General features: G+C 51.2%; 1 protein-coding gene across 1 annotated transcript in view; it reads left to right on the top strand.

The window, feature by feature from the left end:
- LOC149449091 (macrophage mannose receptor 1-like) overlaps positions 1–14,190 on the top strand; it is a 164,558-nt gene that overhangs the window by 87,356 nt on the left and 63,012 nt on the right. The window contains exons 19-20 of the mRNA XM_089693713.1: positions 901–1,001; positions 2,974–3,116. Of these exons, the coding sequence (XP_089549839.1) occupies positions 901–1,001; positions 2,974–3,116 (244 nt within the window). The remainder of the gene's footprint in view (positions 1–900; positions 1,002–2,973; positions 3,117–14,190) is intronic.

A 14,190-nucleotide genomic window follows, 5' to 3' on the forward strand; every position in this document is an offset into this window, starting at 1 on the left:
GGCTAACTCTTCACCTGGGACTGTTAATCTTTAAAGTGGCAGCTTTGGATCCCTTTGCCCAGGGATTCCCTCAGGCAGCTGGGTGAAGAAGAGGATTCATCTGGGATCTGGGGTGGTACACCAGGGGAGGTTGTAAAGCTCTCCAAAAAGAGGATTTTTTGTCTTTTGACTTGTACATAGTTGTTAAGAAGTTGCCCTCAGTTTACAGTTCCTTGAGCATCCCATACACCCCTCAACCCCATCCAAGTTCAATACCCCTAATAAAAGTAAAAAAATCAAGCTCAAGGACTGTTTACTGTCTCTAGAATGGAAGTCTGAAGAAAATGCATGTTGCCTGGCTGTTCAGGACTATAAAGGTACCCAACAAATTTGGCGACTCCTACGGGGTTTAGTGCTACATATACAGTAGTTCTGCTTTATTCATGGTGGTGGAGACAACTTTATTTTCACTGATTTGAGTTTTATTTTATTTTATATTGGACTCTTGGTTGATTATTTTATTATTATACAGATGACTGTACTTATGATAGAGATTGGAGCTGCACATTTTTTCCATATTTCATGTTAGGTTTTTGTATTGACCTACAGTATTTGTTTGCTAGCTGCCTAATCTCTATAAGCGCCAACTTTCTATTTCACATTTGGTTTAATTGTAGTGAGAGTTGTTTTTGTATTTTATCTAGTGCCGAAAAATGAATATGGAAAAAAATAACTGAAGCTAGAGTTGGGCTTTAAGTAAGAACAACTCCTGGAATGTATTTTATTATTAGTATGTTATTTATTGAAGACATGTACTAACATTTCTCATAAAATATATAGACAGTCCAATACCTACGTGGCAGTATGTGACGGTGTGAAAGTTTGCCAGAAATTTTAAACATGCCTTCTGTGTTTTTTTAGATGGTTGGATGGCTCTCCTGTTGATTATGTGGCATGGGGAGTAAATGAACCCAACTTTTCTAACAATGAGGAGAACTGTGTGGAGCTGTATAAAGACAATGGTACAGTATATGTTTTGTGTATAATTCATCCACACTACATGTTTTCAAAACAGCAGGGTTTTAAAGAATAATTCCACCCTGATGCGAAAGTATGGGGTGTGTAATGCTAATGTAGTACCCCCAGCTCTGCTGATGCTTGACTTGGAAGAACCCCCAGCTTTGCTGATCCCCCGCTCAGTAGAAACCACCAGCTTTGCTGATCCCTCACTTAGTAGAAACCCCCAGCTCTGCGAATCATCTGGTTTGCTGATCCTCCTCTCTCGCCAGTCTCCGCTTACCTCCCTCTATATATAACTCCAAGCCTCCCTATTGGTTAGTAAAGTCATCCATTACATTAAAGCACCAGTTGAGAGATTCAAGAAGCAGGGCAAACCTCAACCTGAAGTAAAGATTTACATATAATATCAGTCGTCATACTTTAGATCCTTCAATTGTAGTGCTATCCCTGTAAGGGCTGCTGGATGATGATGATTGAATGTGGTAAAAGCACAGACAGTGCACATTTCCTGATAGCAACGGCATAAATGATAATGATGATTAAGGGTCTTTCCGTGATCATGTAGAGGTTGCCAGCATACACACAGTAATGGTTCCATGCACACTGATCCAGTAACCATCCTAGGGGAAGTCTTTTGAGCGTACTGAAAAAAACTTGTAACTGGGGAGAGTTATAGGGCATGGGATGCTCCAAGGAGGAGTCCACTAATTTCACGGTCCTACAAATATCACATCCCGGTCTCTGAGACTGAAAGGAATGGCCAAATCAGGGGCACTGCAAGAGATATACCCTGTAAAGCTATCCTGGCTCTTATATCCTTAAAAGTACCAAACATCACCCGGATCAGCAAACAATCTTTTAGGCTCGATTCACATTACTGCAAACTGAAAATCATGCAACTTACAGTGCGACTTTGCCAGGCAACTTGAGTACGATTTTGATACGATTTGATGCGCAACTTTCATGCCATGCAACTTTGCCTGGGTAATCTATCTGTAACGCCAGATCCAAATCACATCAATATAGGTGAGCATCTGACTTGGAGGCAACTTCCATTAAAGTCTATGGGCACTAGTCAGATAGAAGTTGCCTTGAAGTAGTACAGGAACCTTTTCTAAAATCAGAGCGACTTCAGTAGTTCTAATTAAGTTCTAATCTCTCTTTGACTGACTTGGGATTTCAATGTGACTTGGGGTCTCACAAGTCGGATCCCAAGTCGTGACAGTGTGAACCGAACCTTACTCACAAGGCCACTGAACAGCTGCCCAGACTTAGCTTCTTGTCTTCTAGTGAACTTTTAGCTGCCTGGATCCTTAGGGGTGAAGTCTCAGGGGTGTCACTGTAGTTGCAGGTGTGGGCCCCTGATCCCTGCAAGAGCCAGGGCCCTGGTGAACATCAATACAGATCAGCAGCAATGCCTTTAAGAGTAACAGCTTCTGAAGCTGGTGGATCTCCTTGGAAGGGTGGGTAAGGCTGTTCCCACAACACATCATAGGTCCCAATCAGGCTATCAGCAGCATAAACAGTCCAGCAGTAACTTCCCAGGCCACAGCCTGAGGCAAGAGAGCTGGCACATACACCTCCTTCCCCCATGTGTTTATACCCTCCCCCTGCATGCACCAGTGACCTGAACCTTCTCCTGGGATGGCTGGAGGAAATTTAAATATTAATAACTCAGCCTGGTAGTGCAACAGTGAGAAATCACAACCCTATTGAGCTTAAGGAGAAACCAAATCCAAAAATAAAATTCAAATCAAAACTGAGCTGACTACCACCCAGCCAAAAACTACATTTGCTTACCATCTAGCAACCTGTCTAGAAGGGTGCTGCACAATTAAGCTGTGAAGGTAACCCCTGCTCATATATTCATAAAGTTTACATTTTCAGTGTTTGTGACTGATTTATTGATGTATTTATTTATTACAGGTACTTATATTTAAATATTAATAATTACTTTTGAATTTTCCAAAACAGGACTTTGGAATGACGTAAACTGTGGTTCTCCAGGCTCATATATTTGTGAAAGAAAAATCGGTAACATCAATACAACATTTGCTCCAACTGTCCCTGCACCACAGGGCGGATGCCCAGCAGAATGGCTAGCATTTAGAGGGAAGGTAATCTGCATGACGATTACGGCTTATTCTTGCAGTGGCATGGAAGCAGAGCTTGGACCAGTCCCCTTTGCTTATGGGAGCTCCACAAGGCCTCTTTTGCCTCCCTTTATGAATACTAGCTCCCTCAAATCTGTTTTTTTGGATTTTGATAGTATACAGTAGTTATATATACATAGGGACCCAAAAACTGTATACACTCTCCAACTGTTATCTATGCCCTTTTTCAAAACCTGAATTGAATTATGGCAGCAATGTGTAGTATTATGTCAGTAGTCGCGCTATTGTTAATATCACCATATTACTGGCCATTTGTGCGGTTTATGCGGATAAGCAATTTAACTTCCAGCAAGATGGCGCACCACAACACTGCGACCGAGACGTGAGAGCCTATCTTGATGACATTCTGCCAGGATGTTGGATAGGATGTAGAGGTGCTGGTAAATCGCCAGGACTTGTATGTATGTGTGTTTGTGGTGTACATGTGTCAGTATGTGTGTCTGTATATGTGTCTGTAGGTATACGTATGTCTGTATATGTGTGTGTGTGTGTACATGTGTCTATGTATGTGTGTTTGTATATGTGTGTGTGTATACGCATGTCTGTATGTGTGTGTATGCACGTGTCTTTATGTGTGTGTGTGTGTAGATGCATCTGTGTTTGTGTGTATGTATGTATATGTGTGTGTGTGTGTATATACATATATATATATATATGTGTGTGTGTGTTTGTGTACGTGTGTGCATGTGTACACATGTGTCTGTATGTGTACATGTGTTTGTGTGTCTGTATATGTGTGTGTGTATGCATGTCTGTATGTGTGTGTGCACATGTGTCTGTATGTGTGTGTGTGTGTGTATATATATATACATATATATATATATATATTAAAACAGGGGTATGCAAAAGTGAGCACTAATTGGCGAGCTGCTGTATACACCAAAAAGGCACCAATTCAACCTTCTGAGACCGAATATCAAATAGGGTGCAGTGCTAAATACTAGAGATGAGCGAAGAAATGAAAAATTCGATTCGACTGATTCGGCGAATTCGTGGACAATATTCGATTCGAGTCGAATAAATTCGCTGTGAATTTAACTTAAAAAAGGGTGTTTCTAGGCTTCAGAGAGACTTAATATTAGTGCAGAACACTGTACCTTTAATTTAAATGCCCTTGGAGTCTGCTGGGGAAGAGAAATAATACTGTCAGTCAGTATGACATGCAGATGAGTGCCGTCGATCTTAGAATCACCGCACACTTCACTCATTTGGGCAGTCACGGGGCCAAAACCAGAGTGTGGAGCCACAGTGTGGCGGTGGAGGCAGCAGCAATGGGAGGCCATACAGCACCCTATGACAAAAATGGAAACCACCAGCAGTGTGAGGAGACCTGAAAGTGGCACATGGCAGAGTGTGGCGATAGAGACAGCAGCAATGGGAGGCCGTACAGGGACCCATGACACACTCTGGACCTGGCAGCAGCATGAGGAGGCGGTACAGGGGCCCATGACAGATTACGGGCCTGGCAGCAGCATGAGGAGTCGGTACAGGGGCCCATGGCAGATTACGGGCCTGGCAGCAGCAATGGGAGGCCGTACAGGGACCCATGACACACTCTGGACCTGGCAGCAGCATGGGGAGGCGGTACAGGGGCCCATGACAGATTACGGGCCTGGCAGCAGCATGAGGAGTCGGTACGGGGGCCCATGACACACTCTGGACCTGGCAGCAGCATGAGGAGGCGGTACAGGGGCGCATGACAGATTACGAGCCTGGCAGCAGCAACTTGGACAGGAGGACGTTCAGCTTCTGCACCGTCGGGTGCGTGCTCGCAAACTGTTGTCTCTTGGAAACGGATTCCAAGAAAGACTGCTGACGGAATCCGTGAAGAGGAGTAGCAGGAGAAGGAGCATCTGAACGAGCGGAATATGCCAACAAGCGACAACAGTGGCCCATGACAGATTACGGGCCTGGCAGCAGCATGAGGAGTCGGTACGGGGGCCCATGGCAGATTACGGGCCTGGCAGCAGCTATGGGAGGCCCGTAATCTGCCAGCACCCTATGACAAAAAATGGAACCCACCAGCAGTGTGAGGAGACCTGAAAGTGGCACATGGCAGAGTGTGGCGATGGAGACAGCAGCAATGGGAGGCCGTACAGGGACCCATGAGAGACTCTGGACCTGGCAGCAGCATGAGGAGGCGGTATAGGGGCCCATGGCAGATTAGGGGCCTGGCAGCAGCTATGGGAGGCCCGTAATCTGCCAGCACCCTATGACAAAAAATGGAACACACCAGCAGTGTGAGGAGACCTGAAAGTGGCACATGGCAGAGTGTGGCGATGGAGGCAGCAGCAATGGGAGGCCGTACAGGGACCCATGAGAGACTCTGGACTTGGCAGCAGCATGAGGAGGCGGTATAGGGGCCCATGGCAGATTAGGGGCCTGGCAGCAGCTATGGGAGGCCCGTAATCTGCCAGCACCCTATGACAAAAAATGGAACACACCAGCAGTGTGAGGAGACCTGAAAGTGGCACATGTTTGGGGCATGATTCATGGCGGATTTAGTCAGTTGTGTCAGGAACTGGTGGTTTGAAATCCAGACTAATCCACGCCTGATTCATTTTCACAAACGTCAGTCTCTCCACACTTTGGGTGGACAGTCGTGTCCTCCGCGGAGTTGCAATACCTCCTGCCGCACTAAACACGCGCTCCGATGCCACGCTACTGGCCGGGCATGACAGCCTTTCAAGGGCAAATTCAGCTAGTTGGGGCCAAAGGTCAAGTTTCGTTGCCCAGTAGTCAAGGGGATTGTCTACCTCGGTTGGCAGGGTGCTGTCCAAGTAGGCCTAAGCCTGTTGTTTGAGGTCCTGCTCCAGGTCCACCTGATGCTGCTGCTGCTGCTGCGGCTGGTTAGTAGTTTCCTCACTGCGCTGGTGAAGAAAGCTACTCATCATCGACTGCAGACTGAGGCAGCCGCTGCTGGTGGAGCTGCCACTGCTCCTACCACCCCACCCCTCCCCTGCTGCCATGGCAGCGGAACACGAGCGCACAGGGCCCACAGTGTCTGAGGATGGACGTTGGCGCAGACAGGCAGAGACCAGCTGACTACATAGGTGTTTTTTATAGTACGTTATTTTGGCCTCCCTCTCAGCAGGTGTGAAAAAGGCCACCATTTTTGAACGGTAGCGAGGGTCCAACAAGGTGGACAGCCAAAAGTCATCCCTCTGTCTGATGGTTATTATTCGGCTGTCGCTACGCAAGCAACCGAGCATGCTATGGGCCATTTGTGCCAAGGAATGCGAGGGACTCCCTGCCTCCATCTCCACAGCATACTGCCACGGTGCGTCTAGGTCCTCTGTCTCCTCTTCCTCCTCCTCTACCAGATGCTCCTGCTCCTCCACTCCTGTCCGCTGAGTGGAAAAACCACCCATTTCACTCAATAATTCCTGAGCACCAATGTCCTCCTCTACCTCCTCCTCTTCTTCCAGTCCTGCCCCCACAGGGGCCATGTGGCGTTGAGATCTGTGCGCCACGTCTACCGCACCCTGACCAGCCATTGTTAACAGCATTTGTTCCAGGACGTGCAACAGAGGAATGACGTCGTTCATCCCATAGTCCTGCCGACTCACGAATAGCGTGGCCTCCTCAAAGGGCCTGAGCAAGCGCAGGTGTCACGCATGAGCTGCCAATGGCTGACATCTAAGTTACACAGGGAGTACCTTTATCTGCTTTTAACATCAGGAAATCTGTGATGGCCTTTTGCTGTTCGTAAAGGCGGTCTAACATATGTAGGGTTGAATTCCACCTTGTTGCAACGTCACAGCATGAGGAGTCGGTATAGGGGCCCATGGCAGATTAGGGGCCTGGCAGCAGTTATGGGAGGCCCATAATCTGCCAGCACCCTATGACAAAAAATGGAACACACCAGCAGTGTGAGGAGACCTGAAAGTGGCACATGGCAGAGTGTGGCGATGGAGACAGCAGCAATGGGAGGCCGTACAGGGACCCATGAGAGACTCTGGACCTGGCAGCAGCATGAGGAGGCGGTATATAGGGGCCTACGGCAGATTAGGGGCCTGGCAGCAGCTATAGGAGGCCCGTAATCTGCCAGCACCCTATGTCAAAAAATTCAACACACCAGCAGTGTGTGAGGAGACCTGAAAGTGGCACATGGCAGAGTGTGGCGATGGAGACAGCAGCAATGGGAGGCCGTACAGGGACCCATGACAGACTCTGGACTTGGCAGCAGCATGAGGAGGCGGTATATAGGGGCTTATGGCAGATTAGGGGCCTGGCAGCAGCTATAGGAGGCCCGTAATCTGCCAGCACCCTATGTCAAAAAATTCAACACACCAGCAGTGTGAGGAGACCTGAAAGTGGCACATGGCAGAGTGTGGCGATGGAGACAGCAGCAATGGGAGGCCGTACAGGGACCCATGACAGACTCTGAACTTGGCAGCAGCATGAGGAGGCGTTATATAGGGGCCCATGGCAGATTAGGGGCCTGGCAGCAGCTATGTGAGGCCCGTAATCTGCCTGCACCCTATGTCAAAAAATTTAACACACCAGCAGTGTGAAGAGACCTGAAAGTGGCACATGGCAGCAGAGTGTGGCGATGGAGACAGCAGCAATGGGAGGCCGTACAGGGACCATGACAGACTCTGGACTTGGCAGCAGCATGAGGAGGCGGTATATAGGGGCCCATGGCAGATTAGGGGCCTGGCAGCAGCTATGTGAGGCCCGTTATCTTGCAGCACCCTATGTCAAAAAATTTAACACACCAGCAGTGTGAAGAGACCTGAAAGTGGCACATGGCAGCAGAGTGTGGCGATGGAGACAGCAGCAATGGGAGGCCGTACAGGGACCCATGAGAGACTCTGGACCTGGCAGCAGCAGGAGGAGGCGGTATATAGGGGCCCATGGCAGATTAGGGGCCTGGCAGCAGCTATGTGAGGCCCGTAATCTGCCTGCACCCTATGTCAAAAAATTTAACACACCAGCAGTGTGAAGAGACCTGAAAGTGGCACATGGCAGCAGAGTGTGGCGATGGAGACAGCAGCAATGGGAGGCCGTACAGGGACCATGACAGACTCTGGACTTGGCAGCAGCATGAGGAGGCGGTATATAGGGGCCCATGGCAGATTAGGGGCCTGGCAGCAGCTATGTGAGGCCCGTTATCTTGCAGCACCCTATGTCAAAAAATTTAACACACCAGCAGTGTGAAGAGACCTGAAAGTGGCACATGGCAGCAGAGTGTGGCGATGGAGACAGCAGCAATGGGAGGCCGTACAGGGACCCATGAGAGACTCTGGACCTGGCAGCAGCATGAGGAGGCGGTATATTGGGGCCCATGGCAGATTAGGGGCCTGGCAGCAGCTATGTGAGGCCCGTTATCTTGCAGCACCCTATGTCAAAAAATTTAACACACCAGCAGTGTGAAGAGACCTGAAAGTGGCACATGGCAGCAGAGTGTGGCGATGGAGACAGCAGCAATGGGAGGCCGTACAGGGACCATGACAGACTCTGGACTTGGCAGCAGCATGAGGAGGCGGTATATAGGGGCCCATGGCAGATTAGGGGCCTGGCAGCAGCTATGTGAGGCCCGTTATCTTGCAGCACCCTATGTCAAAAAATTTTACACACCAGCAGTGTGAAGAGACCTGAAAGTGGCACATGGCAGCAGAGTGTGGCGATGGAGACAGCAGCAATGGGAGGCCGTACAGGGACCCATGAGAGACTCTGGACCTGGCAGCAGCAGGAGGAGGTGGTATATAGGGGCCCATGGCAGATTAGGGGCCTGGCAGCAGCTATGTGAGGCCCGTAATCTGCCTGCACCCTATGTCAAAAAATTTAACACACCAGCAGTGTGAAGAGACCTGAAAGTGGCACATGGCAGCAGAGTGTGGCGATGGAGACAGCAGCAATGGGAGGCCGTACAGGGACCATGACAGACTCTGGACTTGGCAGCAGCATGAGGAGGCGGTATATAGGGGCCCATGGCAGATTAGGGGCCTGGCAGCAGCTATAGGAGGCCCGTAATCTGCCAGCACCCTATGTCAAAAAATTTAACACACCAGCAGTGTGAAGAGACCTGAAAGTGGCACATGGCAGCAGAGTGTGGCGATGGAGACAGCAGCAATGGGAGGCCGTACAGGGACCATGACAGACTCTGGACTTGGCAGCAGCATGAGGAGGCGGTATATAGGGGCCCATGGCAGATTAGGGGCCTGGCAGCAGCTATGTGAGGCCCGTTATCTTGCAGCACCCTATGTCAAAAAATTTAACACACCAGCAGTGTGAAGAGACCTGAAAGTGGCACATGGCAGCAGAGTGTGGCGATGGAGACAGCAGCAATGGGAGGCCGTACAGGGACCATGACAGACTCTGGACTTGGCAGCAGCATGAGGAGGCGGTATATAGGGGCCCATGGCAGATTAGGGGCCTGGCAGCAGCTATGTGAGGCCCGTTATCTTGCAGCACCCTATGTCAAAAAATTTTACACACCAGCAGTGTGAAGAGACCTGAAAGTGGCACATGGCAGCAGAGTGTGGCGATGGAGACAGCAGCAATGGGAGGCCGTACAGGGACCCATGAGAGACTCTGGACCTGGCAGCAGCAGGAGGAGGTGGTATATAGGGGCCCATGGCAGATTAGGGGCCTGGCAGCAGCTATGTGAGGCCCGTAATCTGCCTGCACCCTATGTCAAAAAATTTAACACACCAGCAGTGTGAAGAGACCTGAAAGTGGCACATGGCAGCAGAGTGTGGCGATGGAGACAGCAGCAATGGGAGGCCGTACAGGGACCCATGAGAGACTCTGGACCTGGCAGCAGCAGGAGGAGGTGGTATATAGGGGCCCATGGCAGATTAGGGGCCTGGCAGCAGCTATGTGAGGCCCGTAATCTGCCTGCACCCTATGTCAAAAAATTTAACACACCAGCAGTGTGAAGAGACCTGAAAGTGGCACATGGCAGCAGAGTGTGGCGATGGAGACAGCAGCAATGGGAGGCCGTACAGGGACCATGACAGACTCTGGACTTGGCAGCAGCATGAGGAGGCGGTATATAGGGGCCCATGGCAGATTAGGGGCCTGGCAGCAGCTATAGGAGGCCCGTAATCTGCCAGCACCCTATGTCAAAAAATTTAACACACCAGCAGTGTGAAGAGACCTGAAAGTGGCACATGGCAGCAGAGTGTGGCGATGGAGACAGCAGCAATGGGAGGCCGTACAGGGACCATGACAGACTCTGGACTTGGCAGCAGCATGAGGAGGCGGTATATAGGGGCCCATGGCAGATTAGGGGCCTGGCAGCAGCTATAGGAGGCCCGTAATCTGCCAGCACCCTATGTCAAAAAATTTAACACACCAGCAGTGTGAAGAGACCTGAAAGTGGCACATGGCAGCAGAGTGTGGCGATGGAGACAGCAGCAATGGGAGGCCGTACAGGGACCATGACAGACTCTGGACTTGGCAGCAGCATGAGGAGGCGGTATATAGGGGCCCATGGCAGATTAGGGGCCTGGCAGCAGCTATGTGAGGCCCGTTATCTTGCAGCACCCTATGTCAAAAAATTTAACACACCAGCAGTGTGAAGAGACCTGAAAGTGGCACATGGCAGCAGAGTGTGGCGATGGAGACAGCAGCAATGGGAGGCCGTACAGGGACCATGACAGACTCTGGACTTGGCAGCAGCATGAGGAGGCGGTATATAGGGGCCCATGGCAGATTAGGGGCCTGGCAGCAGCTATGTGAGGCCCGTTATCTTGCAGCACCCTATGTCAAAAAATTTAACACACCAGCAGTGTGAAGAGACCTGAAAGTGGCACATGGCAGCAGAGTGTGGCGATGGAGACAGCAGCAATGGGAGGCCGTACAGGGACCATGACAGACTCTGGACTTGGCAGCAGCATGAGGAGGCGGTATATAGGGGCCCATGGCAGATTAGGGGCCTGGCAGCAGCTATGTGAGGCCCGTTATCTTGCAGCACCCTATGTCAAAAAATTTTACACACCAGCAGTGTGAAGAGACCTGAAAGTGGCACATGGCAGCAGAGTGTGGCGATGGAGACAGCAGCAATGGGAGGCCGTACAGGGACCCATGAGAGACTCTGGACCTGGCAGCAGCAGGAGGAGGTGGTATATAGGGGCCCATGGCAGATTAGGGGCCTGGCAGCAGCTATGTGAGGCCCGTAATCTGCCTGCACCCTATGTCAAAAAATTTAACACACCAGCAGTGTGAAGAGACCTGAAAGTGGCACATGGCAGCAGAGTGTGGCGATGGAGACAGCAGCAATGGGAGGCCGTACAGGGACCCATGAGAGACTCTGGACCTGGCAGCAGCAGGAGGAGGTGGTATATAGGGGCCCATGGCAGATTAGGGGCCTGGCAGCAGCTATGTGAGGCCCGTAATCTGCCTGCACCCTATGTCAAAAAATTTAACACACCAGCAGTGTGAAGAGACCTGAAAGTGGCACATGGCAGCAGAGTGTGGCGATGGAGACAGCAGCAATGGGAGGCCGTACAGGGACCATGACAGACTCTGGACTTGGCAGCAGCATGAGGAGGCGGTATATAGGGGCCCATGGCAGATTAGGGGCCTGGCAGCAGCTATAGGAGGCCCGTAATCTGCCAGCACCCTATGTCAAAAAATTTAACACACCAGCAGTGTGAAGAGACCTGAAAGTGGCACATGGCAGCAGAGTGTGGCGATGGAGACAGCAGCAATGGGAGGCCGTACAGGGACCATGACAGACTCTGGACTTGGCAGCAGCATGAGGAGGCGGTATATAGGGGCCCATGGCAGATTAGGGGCCTGGCAGCAGCTATGTGAGGCCCGTTATCTTGCAGCACCCTATGTCAAAAAATTTAACACACCAGCAGTGTGAAGAGACCTGAAAGTGGCACATGGCAGCAGAGTGTGGCGATGGAGACAGCAGCAATGGGAGGCCGTACAGGGACCATGACAGACTCTGGACTTGGCAGCAGCATGAGGAGGCGGTATATAGGGGCCCATGGCAGATTAGGGGCCTGGCAGCAGCTATGTGAGGCCCGTTATCTTGCAGCACCCTATGTCAAAAAATTTAACACACCAGCAGTGTGAAGAGACCTGAAAGTGGCACATGGCAGCAGAGTGTGGCGATGGAGACAGCAGCAATGGGAGGCCGTACAGGGACCATGACAGACTCTGGACTTGGCAGCAGCATGAGGAGGCGGTATATAGGGGCCCATGGCAGATTAGGGGCCTGGCAGCAGCTATGTGAGGCCCGTTATCTTGCAGCACCCTATGTCAAAAAATTTAACACACCAGCAGTGTGAAGAGACCTGAAAGTGGCACATGGCAGCAGAGTGTGGCGATGGAGACAGCAGCAATGGGAGGCCGTACAGGGACCATGACAGACTCTGGACTTGGCAGCAGCATGAGGAGGCGGTATATAGGGGCCCATGGCAGATTAGGGGCCTGGCAGCAGCTATGTGAGGCCCGTTATCTTGCAGCACCCTATGTCAAAAAATTTAACACACCAGCAGTGTGAAGAGACCTGAAAGTGGCACATGGCAGCAGAGTGTGGCGATGGAGACAGCAGCAATGGGAGGCCGTACAGGGACCCATGAGAGACTCTGGACCTGGCAGCAGCAGGAGGAGGTGGTATATAGGGGCCCATGGCAGATTAGGGGCCTGGCAGCAGCTATGTGAGGCCCGTAATCTGCCTGCACCCTATGTCAAAAAATTTAACACACCAGCAGTGTGAAGAGACCTGAAAGTGGCACATGGCAGCAGAGTGTGGCGATGGAGACAGCAGCAATGGGAGGCCGTACAGGGACCCATGAGAGACTCTGGACCTGGCAGCAGCAGGAGGAGGTGGTATATAGGGGCCCATGGCAGATTAGGGGCCTGGCAGCAGCTATGTGAGGCCCGTAATCTGCCTGCACCCTATGTCAAAAAATTTAACACACCAGCAGTGTGAAGAGACCTGAAAGTGGCACATGGCAGCAGAGTGTGGCGATGGAGACAGCAGCAATGGGAGGCCGTACAGGGACCATGACAGACTCTGGACTTGGCAGCAGCATGAGGAGGCGGTATATAGGGGCCCATGGCAGATTAGGGGCCTGGCAGCAGCTATAGGAGGCCCGTAATCTGCCAGCACCCTATGTCAAAAAATTTAACACACCAGCAGTGTGAAGAGACCTGAAAGTGGCACATGGCAGCAGAGTGTGGCGATGGAGACAGCAGCAATGGGAGGCCGTACAGGGACCCATGAGAGACTCTGGACCTGGCAGCAGCAGGAGGAGGTGGTATATAGGGGCCCATGGCAGATTAGGGGCCTGGCAGCAGCTATGTGAGGCCCGTTATCTTGCAGCACCCTATGTCAAAAAATTTAACACACCAGCAGTGTGAAGAGACCTGAAAGTGGCACATGGCAGCAGAGTGTGGCGATGGAGACAGCAGCAATGGGAGGCCGTACAGGGACCCATGAGAGACTCTGGACCTGGCAGCAGCATGAGGAGGCGGTATATTGGGGCCCATGGCAGATTAGGGGCCTGGCAGCAGCTATGTGAGGCCCGTTATCTTGCAGCACCCTATGTCAAAAAATTTTACACACCAGCAGTGTGAAGAGACCTGAAAGTGGCACATGGCAGCAGAGTGTGGCGATGGAGACAGCAGCAATGGGAGGCCGTACAGGGACCCATGAGAGACTCTGGACCTGGCAGCAGCAGGAGGAGGTGGTATATAGGGGCCCATGGCAGATTAGGGGCCTGGCAGCAGCTATGTGAGGCCCGTAATCTGCCTGCACCCTATGTCAAAAAATTTAACACACCAGCAGTGTGAAGAGACCTGAAAGTGGCACATGGCAGCAGAGTGTGGCGATGGAGACAGCAGCAATGGGAGGCCGTACAGGGACCATGACAGACTCTGGACTTGGCAGCAGCATGAGGAGGCGGTATATAGGGGCCCATGGCAGATTAGGGGCCTGGCAGCAGCTATAGGAGGCCCGTAATCTGCCAGCACCCTATGTCAAAAAATTTAACACACCAGCAGTGTGAAGAGACCTGAAAGTGGCACATGGCAGCAGAGTGTGGCG

This window comes from Staurois parvus, unplaced genomic scaffold, assembly GCF_062004578.1.
Source record: "Staurois parvus isolate SC_StPar_1 unplaced genomic scaffold, SC_StPar_1.0 ptg000636l, whole genome shotgun sequence".
In the NCBI taxonomy this organism is placed as follows: Eukaryota; Metazoa; Chordata; class Amphibia; order Anura; family Ranidae; genus Staurois; species Staurois parvus.